The following is a 25,673-nucleotide window of genomic DNA, read 5'->3' on the forward strand; positions in this document are numbered from 1 at the left end:
ATAATAATTAGATTAATTTATCGGGCTGAGCTACGACTGCAAAAAAGCCCTGGGCAGAAACGGCGTAATAGAGAGTGAGAGGGAGAGCGAGAGAGAGAGAGAGAGCAAGAGAGGGGGAAGGACAAATGAGAAAGGGAAAGGGAGAGAGGGTCAAGAGAGAGGAGAGAGTGCCGTAGTGGGGGAGGGTACTGCAGAGAGAGGGGGATGGGAGGAATAGGGAGAGAGAGAGAGAGAGAGAGAGAGAGAGAGATCTGGAGGGAGAAGTGATGGGGAGGGGGAGCAAATTCATGATGTAGGTTAAAAAGCATCTGTTAGCAAATAAAGGAATGAAATCCTTCATTCCTTCCTGTTTAATTCCAGGGAAAGTGATCATGCATGCAGCCCACACATGAAACACAAGGCCAGCCTTGTTCACGTGGGCCTGGTTCATGTGTGCCGTGATGCTTTTGGTAAACCTGGAGTCACCTGGAGTGCCTTACATAAGCTGAAGTGTGGGCACTGGCTGGCAGTGCCATGCGGATGCATATTGAGTTTGAATCATGCCATTAGAAAATGAGATCTGTATTTAAAATAATAATCAATCTGGGATTGAATGTAATGACATTGGATTTGCATCAATTTGACATTGGATTTGCTTGTTGATAAAGAAACAATCTAAACTCTATTTCCATCTATTTCACTCCTTTTCTCGACACTTAACATTTTTAGTCCACAATTTTCTGCCCAATTTAGTCTATTCAAATTCACCCCACTACCTGTGAATCTGATACTACTACACATGATATTAACAGTGGTGGAAGGTAGAAGGTGAAGGATAGCACTAGGTCTGGAATAGATGTTTAAAATGTATATTACAATATATTTCTCAGTTTCGTTCAATACACTATATTTCAGATATTGAGTAATCAGAAATCAGAGTAATCAGAGCTGGGTAAAATGGTAGTAATATTATATAACAATATTTAATTTTATCTAACAAGATACATAGTATTAAAGCACTGCCTTCAAAACATATAGGGTGGTTTTTTTATTATTATTTTTCCAGCAGCAGCTTGGAACAGTTTTCATTTTAGTCAGATCATATTTAAGATTACATATCAGAATAATCAGAACAGGATTACTGAGAGATTATTAGGTTATCAATTAGGAAATTAATGACAGTCAATATGATGGGAGAGGCATCTGCTTATCATGTCACTCCTACTGGATTAATGTGTTTTAAAAAAAAAACGAAAATAGAGAAAATTAACTTTCAGTTGTATTTAGGTTACTGGTTATAAACAGAAATTTAAATCTTATATTCATTTCAAGCATCTCTGCACAAAGTGAGTTTGTGTAAGGAATTCTGCAATCCCTGAGGAGTGAGTGTGCAGGCTTTCTACACAAATACACTATGTGAACAAAAGTATTGGGACACCTACACATTGTACCTCCAGGAGCTTTTATATCAGGGGTCGGCAATAGGCGGACCGTGGGCCAGATGTGGCTCACAAGCATGAAATATCTGGCCTGTGAGGCTGTCCGAACTACAATGAACGATAATAAAAAATATATATAATAAAATGCTTTTCTGGCTAGCTTTTGTTTACATCCCCTGTCCCCTGACGAGCACGGCATGACTTTAGGTTCCACCCATTTTTGTTTTTCCGCCCTTGCTTGGGCTCCCTATCTCCTTATAAAGGTGTGTCTCAATTCACTAGCCCTGACGACACAGGATCAATCCGGCATGAGGAGCGGTGTGTTTATTTATTTATGTTTCCTTTCTTCTTGGATTTACATGCTTCAAGATCAACTGCTCTGCAATTGGGTTCAACAACCCTCTGGGCTGGAGAGCTACTAGTCTGTAGCACTCCATCCCATTACACTTTATTTTCCAAAACTGAATTTTTTTTGTGACCCGCCACGTAATGGCTTGGAAAATATCTGGCCCATGGCCAAACTTAATTGCAGACCCCTGTTTTATATCATCCAGTTTTAAATGTATAGGCATTATTATGGAACCTGTCCCTCATTTGCAGCTCTAATAATAATAAGTTTGGAACTCTGCACTTATTGAGTCAGCAGAGCGTTGGCACTTTATGGCAAAAGTTGCTGTTGTTTCTACAGTAAATGTTCATTTTTCAGTAATACCACTCACAGTTGATTTTACCAAATGACATCAACATTCTTTTAAAAATGCTTGTAAAAGTAGACTGCATGGCTGGGTGCTCAATTTTATATATATATATATATAGCTAGCACATGCCTGAAATACCCTGCCTGTCATGCCGTACAGTCCAGCCTTCACTTGATGCACTGAATGCGAGTAACACGTAATGACCAATCATTACAGTCAATTTCAATGCATCAATAAAGGCCTTAATACAAAATGGAGAGAGCTCCAGCATTAGCAAGACAGGATGCAGTCTGTGAATGGCTGAAATTTAGGGGATGTCCATCTCCTAGATCTGTAAGGATGTGTCTTCCACTCTTTTAATATGCTGCTGTATAGCAATTGCCAATACCAGTATGTGAACATTTATAAAATACAGATAAACAGAACATCTATTAGTAGGCGTACAAATGCAGATATTTTAGTGCAGGAGTTCAGCATCACCTAAACATCCTGCTCCTCTCGAGTTCAGTCAATACACGGAACATATCATATTCAGTTCTTTCCAGTCACATCCCAGCCACCGCCCCCAGACAACTCCCTCGTCACATGATGCTTTCAACACTGGGAGGCTGAAGGCCGACATGTGAAGCTCCACCACACCTTTTTTCTGCTGCTAATGCAATGCCGCTGGAACTCATTACATTTAGAGGAAAACACTAACTGTTAACTCTGTTATGTCAGCTTATAGACACCCTCCCTGGCTTTCAATGAAGGAGACAATTTGTCTTGAATAAAATTTTAAGATAGTAACACTTGCCCTAAATTCATGAAACCTTATCAACAAACCAGCATACACTTATTGGCAAAAATAATAATGCAGTCTGCAGTTACGTCTTAAGCAGATATGTAAAAGATTACAGGTTTGGCCAACACTAGGTTTTTGAGATTGCAGCTTTGGAAATCTACACATTTGCAGGATCTACAGGCACAGCTGCAACATCTATGGGCTCATGTGTTACAGAATGCCATATGCAGACGTCTCAAGTGTCCCGGAAGTCACGGGAGTCTACTGCATATCAATAACGGCTCCCTGATTCCCGCAGATCAGATAAAATCTCCCGAGAATCTAGAACACAGGCTACACAGATTTTTTCCCCAATCGTGTAGGTGAAAGAGAAGGAGAGGGAGAGAAAGGTGCTCCCGTTGTGTGCATATTCATGAAGCGCATGCAAAACAGAGAGGGTTCTGATTGGCCTGTTCTCTGCAAAGACTCTCAGCCAAGTCAGCCAATCAGTTTTTAGTGTGGGCGGGCATTGTTTTTTATCCCCTCCTTGACAGAATGATGGGATGCGTTCAGGAGCATCATGGCTCGCATCAAAACTCATTTTACCTCTGACTACTCTAAAGTATATCCATGATCTAGTAAAAGTAAAAAAAAAAATTATGTCTTACCTACTGTACAGTTTGTAATAGTGATTTTAGCATTCCCCACAGGGGACTAAATGATTGCAAAAAGCATGTTGAGGTGAGTTAATGTGTCTGTCTGTCCATCCGTCCATCCCTCTATTTATATAGCCAAATGTAAAGTTCTGTTATCCTTTGGTGTGTGCGTGTTTTGTTTTTTTTTTTGGTCCAAATCCAGGTCCAGGGGTACCTACATGTAATTTATTTTTGCATTTATATGCATATGGAACCTGTATGTCTCCCTGCCTGACCATAGCTCATCCTGTATCCATGGTAGAAGCAATCTAACAGGGTACTGGTCACTTACATATATCATCATTACTTTTTAAAAGTATTTATGACTTGTGTTGTGCAGTGTTGTGCTGTTTTATGTTTCACCATAAAGCCTGGAGGAACATTACTTTGCTGTGTGCTTGTATTTAGATTAAATGAAATTAAAGCCTCTGGAACTTTTGGAAAAATGTAATCTGGAGTCAGGGATCAATCAAGCTTATTAGATTTTGGTCAAACTGCATCTTATGTCATAAAAATGACACAAGCCATGTGTTCAGACATTAGCTAGGTTGTTGTGTTTGACTTGACTTTAACAGTGCAGTACCGCAACTCTCCACTAGGGCTGAAAAACAGATCCTGCCTCGGTGGAGCTCGATCAATGACAGACTAGTGCAATCACATCTGCTGTTGACTTCATATCCCATCTGTCACTGCAAACACACACACACACACAAACAGAGGGCCATATCATCGCTGGTATTAGAAAGGCTATGTGCAGTTCCAGCCTCTTCATAACTAGGTTTAGTAGACCCTTATTACATTATATTATATTATATTATATTATATATATATATATTATAATATTTATAGTAATAATTGTACAAGAGTAAGCTTTTAAGATTAATTGTCACGCTGACTGTCAAAAGATATAGTGCAAAATTGAGCTTACTACTCACCTTTTTGTTGCTTCTTTTTAACAAAAAAACAGTGCAGGTTAAGCAAGTTCATTTAGAATTTAGTCTCTCACAGGATTTGTAGACATCCAAATTATTTTAAATTTCTTTAAAAAAAGTGAAATAACTATTTTTACATTCGCAGGTTTTAATAATTTACAAATGTTTCCATATTCATTCGTTTTTTAGATACATTTTTCTATGCACTGTACAGCAATGAAAAATGCAAATGAATAAAGATATGAATAAAGTATTATTAATATTAATGCTGTGGTGGGTGATTTATTTTATAAAAAAAATTTATTATTAGTTTCTTTAATTATTCTTTACATTCAAAAGGCAATTAAAACAATGATGTGATATTTATGCAGGTCACAAGAGTGAAGACTAAATAGACTATGATGACTATGATTAAATAATTCAGACCAAATCAAATGACTGGACAGCCTACCTGCCTTGTCTACCTACTTGTCTAACTGAGCTAATTCACAAGAATGGCAGTGAAAGAAACACAGTTATATAGAGGTTGGATAAAGTTAGAGGAACAATTTAATATTTTCTACAAAATCCTCTACTCCAGCTTTAATCACAGCTGTCAGAATCTCTAACATGAATAAATCACCTCAACACAAGTGTTTTGGTATTATATGGCTGTGGAGAAAACCGTTTTTCAACTACAGACATGACAGTTGACCGAATGTAACTCAAACTACTAAAGTACTTCTCACATTCTCTGCGGATGATCATGAAATCTGAGGCCTTTTTCACTACAGTGATACAGCCGTCGTGCCCTAATTATAGTCTGCATCTGTACACAGTTCTCTGCATCTCCCAGCCAGCAATCAATACAGTACCTTGAGAATGACTAAGCAGGATTTCTCAAGGCAGGACCACACGGCATGGACTTAAAGACACAGCTGTATTACAGCTTTACTGCAGCATGCTCACCAATCGCAGTTTAAAGCTACAGACAGGATGATTTCAGGCATCATTTTATAGTTAATCTCTGTGTTAAATGAAAGGGTTTTTCTTTTCATTAACATTAATGAAAAGAACAGCCCTGTAACCTTTATACTATGAGATAGAATCTAATGTTTTGTTGGAATTAGAAAATACATATCTCCAAATTCAGTAGAAATATGATGGTGTTTAAACTCTGCAGTTTTACTAAAGGCCTATCATGTCAGATTAACCACTGACAGCATTCTCATCACAGTAGATGGGGTGAGTTTTGTCTAAAAGCCCTACTCTAGTTCTAGGTTCTAGATAAATGTGAGTAGGTTACAGCATTGTTTAGGTCAGATTGAGAAATTATAGTGTTTTCATATTCATTTGTTTTTATATATTTTTTTTCCCTATGCACTGTACAGCACTGAAAATGCATATAAATAAAGATGTATTATTAATAATAAATCTGAAGTGGATCATTTATTTTATAAACATTTTTTTATTATTAGTTTCTTAAAATATTCTTTATATTTAAATAGCAATTAATTAATGAAATGTTCTGACAATAAAAAAGAACAAGATGTGTGATCTGTGAAGGCCATGAGACTAAAGACCAGATGGGGCGAGTTTACAGAACCAGTCCCATTCTATTCACAAGTAGATCTAAAGGCCTATCACGTCAGATTAACAACTAACAACATTCTGATCACAGTAGATGGGGGTGAGTTTGTCTAAAAAAAAAAAAAAGCTTTACTCAAGTCCTAGGTTTTAGATAAATATGAGTAGGTTACAAAATTAAAAAACATGTCTGTTATTCTTGTTGTCCACGTTTTGTTGCAGGATACCATGTCTAAATATGACTAAGAAATAAAACAGCAAATTCTGATTGGGAAACATATTGGAGTAAATAATGGAAACATCTCACAATTACACATAAGTACCGGTAACACCTCACATTTACAGAATTTCCCTCTTGGATCAATAAAGTATCTATCTATCAATTCATTAATAGCAAGAATCTAAAAATACTAAAAAAGCTACTCTGTTCCTAAGCTGATCTACAGCATACGTTTAAATAATTGTCTTTTTTTGTCCTCATCCTATTTAGTTTTGCTTTCATGCAAAAAAAAACAAACATGTTTTTCATCTCTGCTTTTTCTCCTTTTTATCATATTTTCAATCCTATTGCTGTTCGTTTTGGACGAATGGACCAATAGAAATGCTCTAAAATGACGTAAAATACAATTTTTGTACATTATCTTTCATTCAAACAAACACACAAAAAATAACGCAAATACAGTGGACATACAGGGGTGTTCCAAATAAATAAATAAATAAAAACATCACTTTAGGTTCTCACTGACCATTTTAACAGAAACACTATTCATGAAGGTGTACAGTAAAGTTACAGACGGTGGCCCATCTGTTACTGCACAGAAACAGGGTAAGGGAAGGGAAGACCCCACCATGGGGTAGAACAATATTACTGCCCCATACATATGCCATATATACTCCAGATTTTATTGGGGTTGTAATACGATTTCAGAACACCATTAACAATGACATGGTAATGTTCACAATACCGCGTGTGGCGCTGTTACGTGTACCTACCAAAAATATCCACACAAGGGCAGCTCTGTGAACAGAAACTTCCCACTGATAAAGGGCTAGAGGACACAAAGTACAAACTGTGCACCAACAGATGGACTCCAGTCTCTAGCTGTATACCTGCAAGGTGGAGCTATAAGAGGGTGGGGTCAAGCTGTACACAGGTTTTACTTCTGCATGTGTCCTGCTCCATCTTGCCTGCTGCACGTCAGGCTACACTGATTCATGTAAAAAAAAATCTTCTGGATGCAACAATTAGTAAACAGTGTGGTTCCCATGTTGAGTAAGTAGCATTTTACTAGGCTAATAAAAAAGTCAAATTAACTTAAGTGTGGTTTACCATCTTCTGCAAACGTGTCTAATGTATTCACATTTATTACTCAGGTAGAAGTATAGATACTAGGGTTTAAAATACTATTGTAGAAGTTGAAGTATCAACTTAAGCTTTTTCCTAAAACAAAAAAGTAAAAATGTAAAAATACTGGTTTCAAAACAACTTGACATGGTAAAAAATATATACCTAATTGTACTTAAAAAATATTGATAAATGTCTAAATATGCTGTAAATATACTAACAGATTTATGTACTTACTTAAAATATAATAAAAGTACATTAATATTATGCTTTATTCAAATGTTTGAAAGTAATCTTTTGATACAATATAGTGTATATCAAAAAATAGAATGATATGAAGTACACTTTTAATTTAATGTAATTCTATATACTTCTAAAATACTTATTTCCAAATATACTTTTGTACATTTTTAGCAAAGTGTGTTAAACAACTGTTACAATAGTTCACTTAAAGTGCAATATATCATGTCACTTTTTAGAAAGTAAATTAATTACTACATTTATAAAATTTAAAGTACATTTGTAACACACTAAACATTTTAGTACAGTATATTCAAATATATATTTTTATACCCAACAAAGTATACAGGAACATCAATTCTTAGTACAATCCTAATATACCCGATGTGTAACAGTTGTATGTGATACAGTTGTATGTGATACAGTTGTAATACTAATTAAATTTATTATAATATTACTGTAAGCATATTTAAAATATGGGGTTACATACATGCATTACTATGTTTAAATGTTACTTAGGTATATTTTAAATAGCTTCATTTTAGCACAGTTAAGTACACTTAGCACAATTTAAGAAAGACTTTTGTGCTATTTTTATACAATTAAAGTACAAAAAAATAGTTGCATTTTAGCACAATTTAAATATACGGATTAAAAATGTCACTACAAGTAGATTTTAGTGCACTATAGCATGATAATGCTTAATATACTTTAATCTACTTTTTTTACTAGGGTCTACTTGAGTAAGGTAACAAAATATTTACACTTCCTTATTTACATATCTGTAAATGTTCAGTAGTTTCATATCACTGACCTCTGTTGTCAGTTAGCTTTCTCTCAGTCATTAGCATGCCTGCTCTGTCTGCGCTAACCTCTCGACTCTCAAGACCCGAGAAGAAAACACGCTATTGTTAGCTTGGTCTGAGCGCAGTCAGTTCTTCCCCACTGGTGGTGAATAAGCTCATAAAAGAGAGAGAGTGTAGACACAGTCAGTCAAGAGATTAGATTATTATCTTCACTTCTGTGACTGAAGTCATTCTGGCAGGCGAGTCAGCCACTCTGTTAACTACTAAGTTAGCTCCAAGCTAAAGGCAGCTCCACATACGAATTACCCCAATTCTGCCAACTACAGCAGCACTAAGCTCTTGTCAGCATAACATTATATGATATAGTTATGTTTACCTGAGCTGCGTACAGAATCGCTCCCTATTACAGAAATAGTACACTAGCTATAGTGTATATACTGTGTGTCAGCCATGTTGTAGGTGTCCTGGCAGGTGTAGATGTAGTTTTACATTTTATGATCTAAATTAAATCATACATACATACATCACATCCAACATACCAGGAGGTAAACCAGAGTGAGTCCTTTGTATTATTTAACGCTGCATTGTTATTTTTCTGTGTGCTTTGTGTCCATCTTATATTCGCCTCGCAGGAATGAAATTTCTGAACTGAAGCTAATGTGACTCACATGTGTAGCTGCCTAACCCCTTCAAAATAAAAGGCCTTCAAGTGTTTGTTACATTATCTTCTGTAAACGGATTATGTACTGGAGACTGAAATTATATGATTCATTATTCATTCATTTCCTATTTGGGATGCAGACCGGACAACGCAGAGTAATGCTGACCATACTACAACCTTTATAATTACACAGAATAATATGCATTTTAACAACGGCACAGGGTATTGACCTTAAACGTAAGGGCCAAGCCTGCATGGCCCATGCAGAAGGTTATTTGTTAACATGCTGTTGTAACAGAAAGGTTAATGATTATATACTATACTGGGGCTGCACAATATTAGAAAAACTGACATGTTTACTGGCGATATTTTGTTGTAATGTATTGCAATATTAAATAATTCAGCAATTAGATTTCAACAGAGTTCTCTATAAATCAAGGATGGTCCAACACATTATTATATTAATAATGCACTCAATATGTCAAAGACTGTAAAATAAATGATATTTGATAGATATGTCCTTAAAAATGAGTTATAATCAAGCTGTAGTATGACGGTTTTGCTTTTTGTGACTTAGCATTCCCTGTGACTATTGTTTATACGTGTATTGCAATGATAGTGCTAAAACAATATACTGTACAGCCTTCATTTTTTATTTATTTATTTTAGAACATTTAGATTGGTCTGATGAGCATAAGTGGGTTCTTGTGTTTTGTAATGTTCATGTATTTACTGAAGATTTATAAAGATTAATGTGTCCATTACCACAACCTGATCACTGTGGATCAATGATGGCCACACTGTAACCTTCATGTGCATTTCACTAAGAGCTATCTTTGATGTACGGCACAGATTGATGGCCTTAAATATGAGGTCGAGCCTCGCACAGCCCATCCAAGCAGTTATTTGCTGACAACTGAACAAATTCTTGCTGGATATCAGCCAAACATCTTCGTAAACGTGAGTAGAAACATTATCACCCCTCAACATTACTAGCTGTACTCTGTGCTCACATTACTCTGTGCGCTCCAAAAAAGCATTAAGAGCGTAAAGACGTTTAGAGAGCCACAAACACACACATAAGCAGAAGCAGGGCCTCTTCTTTCTGAACAGCAAATTGGCAATTATGTAAATTAGGCTGCATTGAATAATCAATATCTCTCTACTGTCTCACCAAAGCCCTCCCGTCAGCACTGATCTCTTCCACATGTGCATCCGTAGAATAATCTGCACTGCAAACACACACATACCTGCCACAATGTTAATTAGGTCAATCTGATCAGTTTACACACATCACATCTTTGCACACGCAGCCAAACCGAAACGTACACATTTTCTTTCAGTTACGATTCGTCACAGTGAAGACTGTACCGCTGTTTAATGGAGAGGCATTTATTAAATTTCCTACAACAAGAGCCTTCTAATATTAAAGTATATGTATATACATTTTTATAGGGCTGCAGAACGTTATTTTTGTCTATGTGTGTAAACATTTTAAGCAACAAAATTTGCCCCTCCACCTTAAATACCCTTGGCGGCAACCTTCTGAATGTTGATAATCCCATATCCTTGCTCTTTTCTACCCTTTTTCTACTCACTAATCCCTGCCTCAGAAAATAACAATATATCCATATATCGCAGTATTATGTTTTGTAACACTGTATTGACTCTCAAAAACACAATATTCCTTTTTTAATTACAAGACTAGAGATTGTAAATATTGTTTTTTTTTTATTTAGTGTTTAAACCTCGACTTTTACTTATCAGAGTTACTTATCAGAGTTGTTAGATGCCACTACTCCCAAATGCAACTTATATTTAACTCTGATTTTATGAATAAACATGATATCTGCACAGTCTAACATGCATTTCTTTTAAATGTGCTAAAATTAGTGCTGGACCTGAGCTCCCTGTAAAGTATATTACCTTGTTATCTGTATAATAATGCTTATAACTGAGATTTGGCTCTGTGTAATAACTGTTTTTCAGCTATATTTCTTAAATTGAAGCATAGCATCTGAAAAATTCAATGTAAAAATTTCTAAAAGTACCCCCCATATTACATCTTCAGTATAAAATACTAATTCAACTGAGTGCTTGATTGTAATTCACTGTGAACTGTACATCCATATAATTGCAACTTTAAATTCAATGCAACCAATACAATCAATCATTTAATCAATATTAATCCATCAGCTAATCATTAGTCAGTGTTAATCCATTGCTTTCCATTTTGCATTAGTCCAGAGTTGTAACCAAACCTTAAGTAAGGCGTTAGATCATCAATTTTTTTTTCATTTCTCTCTTGTATTGAACAGAGTTGTTCATTGGTTTTAATCAAGTGTAATATATAGGTGCATTTCATTCCCATATTTTCACCTCAAAATTCAGAGAACACAGCCCTGGATGTAGTTGGCAAGGAAATAAGACACATGTAGATCATATGATACAAATGGTGCTCAGCTAGGTAAGTGAAATAGACACACTAAAAAGTGACATTTGCAGAGCCCTACATATCGTACGTAGTCAGCCAAATCACTGAATCATCCCAAAACATATCAACAAATCACTAAATTGGACTGTAGAACACAAATAACTTTTAGGCAATTAACCATAAATCACACAAATATATATATATATATATATATATATATATATATATATATATATATATATATATATATATATATATATATATATCACAGAATCAGGCCAATAAGAAATGGCTAAATCAGTATGAAATGTAAACGCATCACTAAGGCTCAATCCCGTTTCTCATTTGTACCCCGACCCCTTATTTTCAAATGTATCTGTGGTCAAAATATTGATGTAAAAAACACTGCTTCATTATCAGGCAAGTGGTGATTCTCTAAATAATTTGAAAACGCATTAAACTAAGATAATGCAACAGTTATTGTAATTTTTAAGAAAGAAAATATTACATTTGTGAGTATCTATGACTGCTTGTGCTGCCATCTTGCTGTGATTATTAGAACCCTCTGGTTGTACGTGTCTCTGAAATAACTCCATTTTTTTTTTTTGACCAAGTAGCCCCAACACTTAACCCTATCCCTCTAATCCAACATAAATTGGGACACCCTACCTGCAGGCATGAACATGCAAAGCAGAGGGGTAGGGCTAAATGGGATTGAGCCTAAACCACACCAAAACAGACAGTTAAAACAGTATGGTATATTATTTTGTTGTTATTTTATCCAGATTATAATCAGAATGTCCAGAAGCACCCAATGGTCAAAAAGGCCACGCTTTGCAATAACGGTGCAGAAAAAGGCCTTCGTTGAGCTGAAAATGAAAAACTGAAATGAAGCGTGATTTTCATTTCTCTGGGTCGTTAAGCCTTTAAAACGTCCCCTAGGACCATCCTCCTCCTCACACCGTTTGTTGTGCTCTGCTCGGGGGACCAGCACAGTTATGGATCAGCATCTGCTATTTTTGAAACTGTTTTATCTTAAGCTCAATAAACTGCCATAATAACCCTGCATGTGGAGACTCTTTTCCTCGCCTCCCCCACTCCCCTCAATCTCCCATAGCCTCACTGCATGACCGCTTCCTGTCCTCTCTCTGACCACTGATGGCATTTCACTGAGTCACTGTGGGGCGATGCAGCATGTTTCACTTCTGCAGAACGGCGAGTTTGGATGCGGTGGAGTTGGCCATCATGACCGTGGACAGAAGGGCCCACCCATACAGCACCTGGCTGCTTCATCACATGTTCTTTTGGCCACTAGAAGTGTTACCATATATGTTTTACCCAATTCAATTCCATTTCTGATTCCATTTTGGAAATCCTTTTACTCCCCAAAACATCACAGCTCCTATAGATTATTCTTTAGAAACAAATATTTAAGAGGCAGTGTGCCCACTTTCTGTCCTGCTCTCTTTACTCTGACAGAATGTACACAGATATTGTAACTGTACTGTGATTCAATTTAATCCAAAAGAACCCATGGTGACATATGTGTCAGAGACACTTTAAAAGCTGTGTTAAGTTCCTTATAGTACTCTGTCCTTCCCTTTATGAAGTCATAAAGTCCCTAAGTGACATACATACGCGGAACACCCTGAGAGCATCACAGGACAGTGCACGAATCTAGTGCACAATCTAGCTAATTTTAAAGGTGTATTTTTTGCTTTTACAGCTTTGTTCTATCCTTTTCTATCCATATTAACAATTTAAATAATTAAATTCTGTAGAATTTTGTAGAACTAGTTCTGACCTGATTTCTAGAACAAAAAAGATATAAAAATGTTATTATATCATTTACATTACATGAGCATACATTACCTTAAACTATTTTTTGCAGTCTAAACTGCAAACATATTACGAAATTGTCCCACAACAGAAACATAAATCACTATATCGGCTTAAAATGTAAATTAAACTTCTAAATTGGTCCAAAACAGAAACAAAATTCACTGTATCATCTTAAAATATAAAAATAAATCACTAAATTGGCCCAAAACAGAAACAAAATTCACTGTATCATCCTAAAATATAAAAATAAATCACTAAATTGGCCCAAAACAGAAACAAAATTCACTGTATCAGCCTAAGATGTAAAAATAAATCACTAAATTGCTCTAAAACAGAAACATAGATCACTATATCGGCCTAAAATGTAAATTATACTTCCAAATTGGTCCAAAGCAGAAACAAAAATCACAGTTTTGTAAAGCTAAATTGCTACCCCAGCTTATAACCCAACAATAAATCAATACAATAAAAAAATAAACTAATAAACTAGATGCAGGTTTATGTGTTTCAGTTAATTTTACAGCATTTAAAATGATTTTGTTGTTGTTATATCTGGCTACTTTTTAAAAAGTGCAACTGGTTAAAATTGTCATTGTTAACCGAATTATGGACGCACCCTCTCAAAACAGTGGCCAGTCTGAGACAGTAGAGGAGTCTAGCCATGATTGTGTTTCTCCTACGCTAGCAGATTTAAATATAGTCCCGCCGGTGGCAGCGTATGACCTTACACAGCCCAGCGGCCCATAACCCCCCTCACTCTCCTTCAGACAACCAGGAAACCATGCGCTGCTTACACTCACTGCTGTAACTGTGGCAACATGACACTGCACAAATCATCACCCAGCTAACGAGATGCTAAAAACACCACAACATCAGGCTAGCAGCATTAGCAATACCACGGGAGCACATTTAGCTTTATGTGACTTAGCTAACCCATAGCTTAGCTTCAACAGTTAGCTTAGATAAAAACCATTTGTTTAAATGTCAAAATGTTTATATTTTCTTAATAATCAAGAGCAGTTAATAAAATAGCTTTTCTTTACCAAAGTAAAACTAAACATGTGTACTGTTTAATGTATCTTTTTAGCAATTCTAGCCCAAGGGAATTTTTAAGCATTGAAAAAAAATATTTTGATCATAACTAAGCAAATTTATTTTGTGATTGTCCACTGGCTCCTGCAAACATTTATTTGCATAGTGGCTGTGTCCCCCTGTTCCCCCCCAACTCGCATCAGTGTGTAGTTGTGCCCCCATGCTACCTCCTTTTGTGTATTATGTTTTTTTGTGGTGACTGGCCAGCATTTTTTGTTGAAGCCTATAAGAACAAGTTGCCATTTGGTCCATGCATGAGTTTTACTTTTGTGTAAAAACTCAATTGTCACACTCAACATTTCACTCCTAAAACTGTGCATTAATCTGTGCTCCCAGGAACTTGAATAACTAAGTTAAACTTAATTACTGGAACAAGTGAATATAATTCGTATTAAAAAGTTATCTGTACAAAAACACAAAACAACACGCATTATGTACTCAAATCAACTTGCAGAGATAAGTTTAAAGCCATATAGGACTGTCAGAAGTAAATCCTATTTGATTTAACATACAAATTTAAGATAGCTTTTGGACTGGATGTTTTGACTATGTTGCTGAAATTGGAAGCAAATATAGCTTTATGTAATTTTGCCTTGTATAAATAAGTAGCATTGAGGCTTTGACATCTGCCATTGACAAATATGACACATCTGTCTTCCTAAGACATTGATGTTACAGTGATGTTTAGGTTATTTAAGCATCCTTTTTTTCAAGTGATTTATGTATACATTAATACTGTGTTCAGTTTATTGAGTGATGTAATGTAATGTACATATCAGGCATAATTTCTCTTTAGGTAAAAAAACATGTGTTAGTGCCAATAACAGTTTCAAAGGCCTGGGTCTATATAGCTAAGTCAGAGACAATTTTAAATAAACAATATAAAAAGCTTTTTTTGCTTAAGGGTGGGTTAATATTATGTGATTTTTGTAAATGGTATTACTGGTATGAAAATGGATGCTGTGTTTTTTATATGTCAGCAGTTTGTGGGAGTGGTATCATCTAGTTTAAAAGTGTGATTTGTGTAAATGCTTGTGGCTGTAAAGACTTACCCTTCATTCAAGGACAGACTAAAGCCTGAGGAGTAGGAAAGCGACACAGCATGAACTGAAAAAAGGGTTGAATACTGGAGCTCTAATCCTTATCTTTTAGATGCTAGCTAGAAATTGCCTTCCTTGAGGGGGTGCTGTTTTAACTGCTGTCACTAGCTTTCACATAAGCACTGCAGAGCATTCATTCAAACGAGTTTAGTGATATGTAAAAAATATTCTCTACATATGAAACAAAACATATAACAAGATATATTCTTCAGAATGGATTGCATAAAAATATTCAAGAATTTTTAAAACAGTAGTGCACACTGAAAGATGATATTGTCACACACTTTAGTAGCTAATTTCATAGTAACTAGTTATTTTTTGTTTCCACTGACTGAAGGCAGATGCACATATCCATAATGAACATTTTTTCGAACTAACAGATGATTTAATTGACTTGTATTATAGTAGTATAGATAAAAAAAGCATATCACCCATAAGGACAAAAACATCTTTTTAATCTTTTGTGAATTTTCGACTACTAGTTTTGAGAGTTTCTCTGTTCGATGAAATGGATGAAATCACAGCACCCAAATAAATGAAAAGGGTAAATCTCGCCTTAAAGTGTGTCTGTGGCAATTTACCCCAGTACAAGAAATGAAATGCACTCCCATTTCCCCAGATGTAAAGTCTGATTCCTCTGCACAGGCCTTCTCCTATTTAATACCTCTTATTAAGAATCCTACCGCAGGCAGATCGTCTAGCATACACCGTGGAACATGATGTACCATCTTTCACTGGGAACGGTTTTTAAGAGCAGATTTCTTCACGATAAAGATAGTATTAGTTCTAATATAAGGAAAGGTCAGATACGCTTCTGGAATTGGTGCCAAGAGCTGCAATACACTGGTATTAATACTTCTCTTTCTGTGTGCTGAATATATATTTGAAATGAAAAAATTGTCATACAAGTGCTCCCCTACCTCTTCTCTGATCTGATGCTGTCAATAAATGTTGCTTTCTGGTTTCCAATTTATGGTTAAACTGAGCAATATCTGCAGCCAAGTGAGCCTCAGGACAGCTTTCGACAGCTCAGCTAGTACAGCTAGGCCCTTAATTGCGCCTTCACTCAAAGCACAGATCCAGCAGATCCATTCAGATCTAGCAGGGAGCAGCAATGCTAACAAAGTGTAACTGATTAACATTGCTCAGTCCTGCCTCACTGATGACTCATGTATAGACAGGGTTTTATATATAAAAAAGAAACAAATCCAGATTAAACTCAGGTTAGCATACTGTATTAACTATCAAGAAAGAAAAGCAGCTAATGAGGACCAGTTTTACATTTTAACCTGGAAACAGTGGCAAAGTACACCAAGTCAGTTTTGACAAAGCAACAGTTTTCTCATGCTGCAATACAGAAGTGCTACCATAGCTAGTGGAATCTTCTTAAATATGAAGTTATATAGGTAAACAGTACAGCAAAAGCTATTTCTAGATATTTGTTTTTTGTCATTTTATCATTTTGCTCGTTTTAATTAACCTGGTGAAACTGATTTTATAGGTAAAAAGCACATTTTAATAGATAACTAGTGTTTAGTAACTAAATTTATTAATAGTAATATTGGTGGACCATGTACACAGATTAGATATTGTTTTACTGATTTATTTTATTTTTTTAAATATTTGATTTACTTCATTTTTAGTAGCTTATTTGCAGTAAGCTACTAATGTAAAGGCTAATGTGATTTTAGGGGATCCAAGCATTCGCATAGAACTGTGCATATATATATATATATATATATATATATATATATATATATATATATATATATATATATTTCTATTGGTCAATTTATCATAAAATTTTAATACAATGTAAAGCCAAGTTCAAGTTCAAGTTACATCAAAATCTCAAGAACAGCAAAAATGAAAGTGACACTCTATCTACACAGACAGATTGCAAAATCTTTTTTCCATATAGAATCTTGTATGAATTTCGTTTCAGTTATGCTACACATATGCTAGCCCCCCCCCCCCTCCCCCCTCCCACACTGAGCTCTATTGACTTGATATAAGAGTCGACTTTGCACACCAGGATCGTTTTTTTATGCGCACATTTTCCTAGCTGCCAGCAACAATGCCCCCTAGCTTAGCATAACGCTCGATGACTCTGAGGGTCTCGGGGCCTCTGCGCCTTTGCCTTGAGCTGAAGCACCGTGGGCATCTCCGCCCAGCTTACAATCAATAAAGTGGAGCAGAATTCATGCTGCAGTGCACACACACCCACGTAGGCTGAACACCACATTACGTCTCCCCCTCCTCTATCTCTCTCTCTCTCTCTCTCCGCGGACATGGAAAAATGGCTACGTTAGTGGAGGCTCTCGCTGCATATGCTCATGTAACCCCGCAGGTTTTTCCTCGCAGGAGGACAACGCGGCTTCAGCCATACGTCACCGTGATGCTGATGATTACATAAAAGCTGATTATTCCCCAAATCACACAGCACCTGCTTCTGGTAGGCGATCGATGGAGCGCGCGCACACGCGCAGCTGCAGCCTGTGTGAAGGGGCTAGTTTAAAAAAGGGGAGATGACTAAACACAGGTGCAGTAAATGATGCTGCTAGCCCTGCGCTGCATCACAGCGCCTGCTTTGTATGCGCTTCTCGAAGAGAGGGGCTTTGGCTGACAGGGTTTTTACGGCAGTGCAGTGGCTAACACGCACATGCACACGCACAGCACAGTGCAGCGGGTTCAGGCAGTTCATTACGAAGACGTTGTGCGTTTGAAGTCGTGGGGGGGTGGCGGACTAGCTGGAAGCCGCGCTCAGGCACTGAATGCGGTGTTTCAGCTGGAGCTGCAGCAGATGAACTGTGTTCTGCCACACATGAAGAAAGCAAGCCGCTACGCTAATCCGCTAACCCCCGCCCCGTCTCATCTACCTCATCCATCCATCCATCCTTCCACCCCGCCATCCTCTTTTCTCTTCGTGGGTCAGCAGTCCAGAGGGGGAAGAACACGAGAGGGATGAAAATATCACCCTAAGCCCCAAAGCCCTGCTGCTCTGCTGGAGGGGGGTGGGGGGCAGGGCAATAAAAACTCAGAACACAGAAAGCCCACCACAACCTCCATCACGACACTCGGCCATAAAACCCCCCTGTCACACCGCCATTAACCGCACTCTCACACTGTCACTGCCTCTCTATAATGCAGTAGGCTTTTAAAAACACATACACGTACATACAAACATCACATACAGACATAAATCTAAAGGTATATTTCATTGTACACCATACAATACAATACAGCTCCCATCATTATGGTGCACACCATAGTGAGAAGAGGCATGCAGAGCTGCAGCGAGGAAGGGCAGCATGAGGATGAGGATGATGACGATGAGGATAGGGATGGGGATGGGGGGAGGAAAAGAGGGAGGAAGGCTTACGCTCCGCAGCTCCTGTGTGCGATCCTTCATCTTTCCGCCGCCGTTCTGCCTCCAGAGAGCCTCTTCTCTTCTTCTTCACCGAGCTGTTCCCCCCCTAAACGCCTCCTGCTGCTCCCCTGCGGTCTGCTCGCCTTCCTCCTGCTGCTCTCTCTCTCCCTTCCTCTCGCTCTCTCTTCCTCTCTTTCTATTCTCTATCTTTTTCTCTTTTTCTGGGGGGTCTCACGCCCTCCTTTTATTCTCTCCTCTTCCCTCGTTCCACTCAGTGTGTGCAGTGTGTGTGAGAGCGTGCGTGTGCGCGCGCGTGTGTCCTTCCTCCCTTTTTCCTTTCCTCTCCTCCTCCTCCTCCTCCTCCGCAGCAGCAGCAGCAAGCGAATGCGAAACCGATGCTGCAAAAAAAAGGGAGAGAGAGAGAGACAGTGAACGAGAGAGTGAGAGAGAGAGAGGGAGACTGGAAACAGAGAGAGAGAGAGAGATGCTGGATACAGAGAGAGAGAGAGAGAGAGAGAAAGGCTGGATACAGAGAGAGGGAGAGAGGGGAGGGGAGGGGGAGGGAGGAGAGGGCGGGGGTGCAGGAGGGAGCGTTGCAGAGGGATGGAGAGGCACTGCGACACTGCGCATGCGCGGCTCTCCTCAGCCTCACCCCGCCCCTCTCCGTTGCATCCATCTTCTCCCGCCTTTCCGCAGCGGTCGCCTTGGACACGCGTTCGTTTCTATTTATTTATTTTTATTTATTTTTTTTTTCAATTTTCATATTTATTTAATTCCACCCACCACACCTGTATCTGAATAAAGCCCCGCCTGCCCTCTCTTGCGCTCCGGTCTCGTGTGCTTCCCCTGTTTTTTAGGCCCCGCCTCCTCTGCAGACCTGCTTTCAGATTTTCCAAAGCCTCCGCTAATCACAGCTTCCGCTGGGCGGGGCTTCCCGCTTCCGACACCGGCTGAATGGATCCTCAGATGATGCGAGAGATACGAGCTAATCGCAGAGCGGGTGGAGGGGCGGGGCCATTCCGCCTTCCACAGCGGCCGACCTGCCTGTGATGTTCGAGCCATCATCCAATTGAAGCGGAGCGGGGGGCGTGGCCTGTCGGAATACGGGTGGGAAACGGAGTCGAGCGTTGAGTGCTGAATGAGAGCAGCGGTGCAGCATTTAAAACTACCTTTACAGGATTAAAATGTACTGAATGACCACGCCCCTGCCTTTATAGCGTTTTATAGATCTTGTATAAGCGTTTGTAACGATTTACGGCAACATGGAGACACATTTCTGTCTGCTGCAGATTTTTATTAGCTCTGTTGAGGTCTGCCGCTGCTGATAGTGGTTTCAAATGACAAAATAAATTCTTAAAAAAAAATAATAATAATCTACATTGTACCAAAGTATTCCCAAAAATGCAAAACATTACAAAAATACTGTATTTTTATGCTTGAGCGTTGGCTTAGCACAATTAAGCCCTATCCGGACGGGATTCGTTTCTCAGGGGTCCTGGGGTAATTTTCTCTTTTATGGGAAGTACTCTGTGATTTTATTTCCGGCCAGAATGACCATGTATGTGTTTTTCTCAGATGTCCCTGAGAAAATTTCATGCTGAATTACCTACTGTATTTTGCTGAACTCGGTGGTCCTCCGGCAATTTTATTCCCGTCTGGACGCACATCTCTGAGTTTTGTCTCCTCGTGTTTAATAAAATAGCTATTTGTCCACTGCCACGCAACGTAATTACACCTTGGGCAAGCATTTCCATGGAGATCCATGTAAACACAACAGCGAGTAGAAATGGAGGAGCTACTGAACTTGATGTCGTCATGTGTCAAAGAAAACCCAAAAACTCACTGGTCCTCCTGTTTTTTTTTAATTGCAGTCTGGATGCAAGAGTTTTATCACTGAGTAGAAGTGTCCCCCTGAGAAACTATCCTGTCTGGGTAGGACTTTAGTTTGACTTTTTTAATTCAGCTAGTGCTCATACTAAAATATAAAATTCCATTTTATTTCTTGCCCCTACCACTTAGCCCTGCCCTGCATTCTTGGGATGCATGAATCCTAGGGATAGAATGGTCAGGTAAAGAGTTAGAGCTACATGGCCTCCAAACAGAGAGTTTTTAGAGACACATTTAAACGAAGCAAAACGAGAAATCACAGGCAACATGACTACTCAAGTAACCAAAGAAACCCACAGAGTTTTTTTGTTAATAATTAGGATAACCATTATTAACTTTTTTAACAAGCTATGTCCATTTTCTACATAACAAGCATAAATAATTGCTAGTAGTATGTCGTGGTAATAAGCTAGCTATGTAGCTAAATATCCCCTTCCACCTTAAATGGTGCAGCAGTTACATTACCTGCAGATAAAGAAATCTGACTGCATGATGCAAACAAGAAGCTAGCAAATAGTTAAGTTCAGTTCCTTAATATAGAGGAATTAATGATGTGGATTAAAAAAAAATTGAGTGATATCACATACTGTGCTAAGGTAAAAGTTACTCCACTATTTAACTTTGTGGAAAAGTTTATTTTTTGTGTTTATAGAATAGACTAAGTGATACTGTGTTAAACCGCATTAATTGAACAAATAAAAATCTTGGTATGTTTTGAGCAGTGGCGGATGCTGGTCTTTCAAGGAGGGGAAGCTCAATTTCGGCCTACATCTTAACATATGTAGTTTTATTTATACGTAAATTCTACTCTCCCTGAGATTTATTTTTTTTTGTAAGCAAAAGGCATTATTTTCAAGTTTTCACTACACAACAAAAAGGTACCCATTCTTTACATTGAACAATTACATAAAAAACGACGCTATGACATGAATAAACATAAAATGATCAGTAAAAAAAACATTACGCAAAATCTTTAAAGTTGGTAAAGGAAAAAAATGCAGGTAAATTTATTTCCTTTTTAATTTCCTTAAATAATCTCTTTATTAATTTAAATTATTTAAATTATTTTTAATAATAACACAATACTTACTACAGGCCCCTGTTCATTTATGTCCTGAGATTCATCAAGAAGAATGGCCATCAGTACATTTTATTTGTTACAGCACTTCCAGTCAGCCAGCTCACTTTATCATACCAGAACAGCTGAAAATACTTTTACCCACCTTTTTACACCAAATTAATCTGAGCAGTTGATCTGCCCTGCTATTTAACTCTTACGTTTTTCTTCGTAAGAAAGACTATCAAATGGATTTTTACACTAAAAGATCACTGATTCGCTCATTTCGCTGTCAATCAAAAAGGGACTCCGCCTCAGACAGATCATCCAATCATCACGCAGAAGCTGAGCGTCCGGGCCGGCCGAGGCCAGCCCACTGCCCCATAGACCCCCAGAGACGCTGAGCGTCCGATGGGCGGGACAAAGCCCAGCATTTATCCAATGACTCGTCTCGTTTCGCCGCGCGCTTTGCTCCGCTATTGAAGTCTGTGGACGCTCATCGTCCGCACTGTTTAAAGCAGCGCTTTGAAACTGCGGGAATGAGTGAGAGGAAAGCCGCGGCGTTACCAGTGTTAAGAAGCTGATTCTGAACTAAGTTCAGCGCGGTGTAGCGCATATTTAATCAGCGACATGTACACACAACAGTATATATTTAATCACTTTTTTATTTTATTTTAGGGGAAGCTGAGCTTCCCTTGCAGTCTTGGAGCAATCGCCACTGGTTTTGAGAAATAGTTTGAGAACTATTTTTGGACATGTTTTTACAAAAGTCCAGTATTTGTTATCAATGATTAACTGTAAAACAAAATCACTATCAAATCATTTTTATGAGATTTATGAGATGCAGCTTGCATATCAGAAGCTTAGAGGAATCTGCTGCTCTGTGGTCCATTATAGGGTCCCCAGAAGCAAGGTGGGCTGTTGACCCTCCAGGTAAGTGAGCCGTCTGGAAGCTACAGGAGACTTCTTGTATTTGTCACACTGCGGGCCTTCAAAGCTCAGGCTGCAGTTTACACTGAGTTTAACGTAGAGCGTGCCATGATTTAAGCTGAACAGCTTCTTCACATTACTGCCTCGGTGAGGCAGCACAGAAGCTTTTCCCAAAAAGTCATCATCCCACTTGTTATCACAAACCAAAAAAAGCTGAACATGGAGTTTAAATGGCCTTTAAATGCAGAGAACACATTTAAATGTGAGACCAATCTGACTGTGAAGTGAGTGAATAGCCCTCACCCTTCCTGAAAGAATATGGAGGAGTTTTGCTCTATAGTATACTGTGATATTTCTGATTAAATAAATAATGTCTTTTATCTTAATCAATATTTAGCATGATCAATAGGTTACCTATTTTTTATGATTTTTGGTTAGTTCTTTTTTAGTGATTCATACAGTGGTATGAAAAAGTTTAGGCACCCCTAATAATTTTCATGATTTTCCTTTATAAATAATTGGTTGTTTGGATCAGCAATTTTCTGTTAAATATATCATATAGCAGATTAACACAGTGAAATATTTCAGAAGTAAAATAAAATTTATAGAATTTACAGAAAATGTGCAATAATTACTTCAACTAATTTAGGCAGGTGCATATATTTGGGCAACAGAAAAATGACAATCAAAATTTACTAGATCCTCCTTTTGCAGAAATAACAGCTTTTTTTATTTAAACAAATGTTGTTGTTTTTTTTTTTTAAAGAATTTTAAAGAATTATTGCACACTTTCTGTAAATCCTATAAACTTCATTTCACTCATCAAATATCACTGTGTTTATCTGATATATTCAACTAAAAATTGCTGATCCGAACAACCAATCATTTATAAAGAAAAATCATAAAAATGATCAGGGGTGCCCAGGCTTTGTCATACTGGTACGAAAAATGGTATATATAATCAGTATTTTGTTGATTATTTGAGATAGGTGTGTGCTTCATGAGGGTTGACTATGCATTATAATAACTGATTCAACATTAGAACAGGCTAATCAAACAGGTTTAAGACCAGCCATACTGTTTCTGAGTAGATACTGATTCATACTAGGGTTGTATTTAAAAAATCGATTCTTTGATTTAAATCGATCTTTATTTGAATGATCCAATATCGAATTGATATAAACCCAAATCAATCTTTAGAATTAGGCCGCGAGACCATCCTCGTGAGCACCGCCCTCGGGCTAGGGTGAGCTGGAGCACAGAAGTCGGCACTGTGGGGAGTTTCTGTAAAAATGTAAATTATTTTCTTCTGTATTTCTATTCACTGCTGCCTGTGTTTATCAAACTAGTACACTTAACACATTTTTTTAAAACCTGAACTTTATTTAAAATATGACCTGACTGGCTGAATCTATCGCTATCTTAGCTCTGTACTAATGCTCAAGATAAACTTAGCTATACTATTTAGCTTGAATAAAATATGTTTTTTTGAGGGGGCAATTTGGAGAAAAATCTCATAAAAATGATTTGATACTGATTTTGTTTTACAGTTTATCATTGCTAACAAACACTAAACACATTGTTAAAAAAAATAAGTGGAGTAACTTTTACCTTAGCACAGTTTGTGATATCACGTGTCTGCGTGGACCCTTCTCCTGATTTTGAGAAGGGTATAGTAATGAGTCATAGGACAATCTAACCAATCAGATTCATGATTTTCACTCCGCGGCGGGGCCATGGCTGTCTAACCCTGTCTGAGCGCTGTGCTGAAGGAGTATGCGTTGTTTAGTTGTAAAACGGAGCGCATTGCGGCTGCAAATGAGACAGATATTGTGTCACATCATTTTAAAAAGACCTTTTAAAGGCTGTCCTTCAATGTGAAACTAATTCACAGTAATAGGCTGCCTGACTGGTGAGTTTTTTGTGTGTACTTAATGTTTTGGCTGCTCTGGCGTACTGTAGACATACACATGAGTGATATTTGTTGAACGGTTGTACTTGTAGGAAAATTTGGCATTGATTTTTGGGTCCATTTGGGGGGGGGGGGGGTGGTTGCAGAAGTGGTACCCACTATATTCACTGCACGTTTATACATATATACATATATACAGTGCTGTTAAAAACAATGGCTACCAAACCTTATTAATGTTTTGGAAGTGTTACCCACATGTAAACATTTGAGTAAAATGGCCAAATCTGTATAGAGATGTGAAGCAGTGTCACAATTATGTGGATAATGTGATTATATTGATTAATTGTTACAGCCATTTATAAATGTCAATGTGCAACAATGATTCAGTAACCTATAAAAAACTTCTGTGCGTTCTTAAGTTATTTAAACAAGTAGAGCTCTACTGCTTTTTCTGTCCATACTTAGAGATAGCATTGTTTCATACAGTGTCAGAAACTACATAAGTCTATTAGAGATTACTGAACCCTTAATGTAATAATTTAGGCATCTAGGTACTAAGTGACTTCAATTACTTGTTAGGTACATAAGCTCTGTAGCGCCAGTATAAACTTATAAATAAAGGTTTTCTGTTTTCTGTATTTTAGGGTTTAGTGGGCTGAGCTACTCTGCCTATGTGTTTCACAGCCTTGTCATAAATAACAGACTCCAGACCACACCTGCTGAGCACACATTCTGAGGTGAGAAACTGTCAACCCGTCAGAATTCAGCTGTAAAGCATTTTCAACTGCGCGTCCCAGAAAGAAGTTTTACTGACAGAGTAACTCAAAAGCTAATGTTTAATAAACTTCACTTATTACACATATCATGATGCAGAAGTAGAAAGGAATGTAATAACTTTAATTGTAACTCCTACATGGAAAAAGTT

At 37.6% G+C, this 25,673-nt stretch overlaps 1 protein-coding gene across 1 annotated transcript in view; it reads right to left on the reverse strand.

The window, feature by feature from the left end:
- Window positions 1-19,322, reverse strand: part of stx1b (syntaxin 1B) — a 71,010-nt gene extending 51,688 nt beyond the window's left edge. Inside the window, exon 1 of the mRNA XM_007236496.4 lies at window positions 18,975-19,322. Coding sequence (XP_007236558.1) covers window positions 18,975-19,004 — 30 coding nt within the window. The 5' untranslated portion in view covers window positions 19,005-19,322. The remainder of the gene's footprint in view (window positions 1-18,974) is intronic.
- Between the last annotated feature and the right edge of the window lie 6,351 nt (window positions 19,323-25,673).

The sequence above is a fragment of the Astyanax mexicanus genome, chromosome 3, assembly GCF_023375975.1.
Source record: "Astyanax mexicanus isolate ESR-SI-001 chromosome 3, AstMex3_surface, whole genome shotgun sequence".
Classification (NCBI taxonomy): Eukaryota; Metazoa; Chordata; class Actinopteri; order Characiformes; family Acestrorhamphidae; genus Astyanax; species Astyanax mexicanus.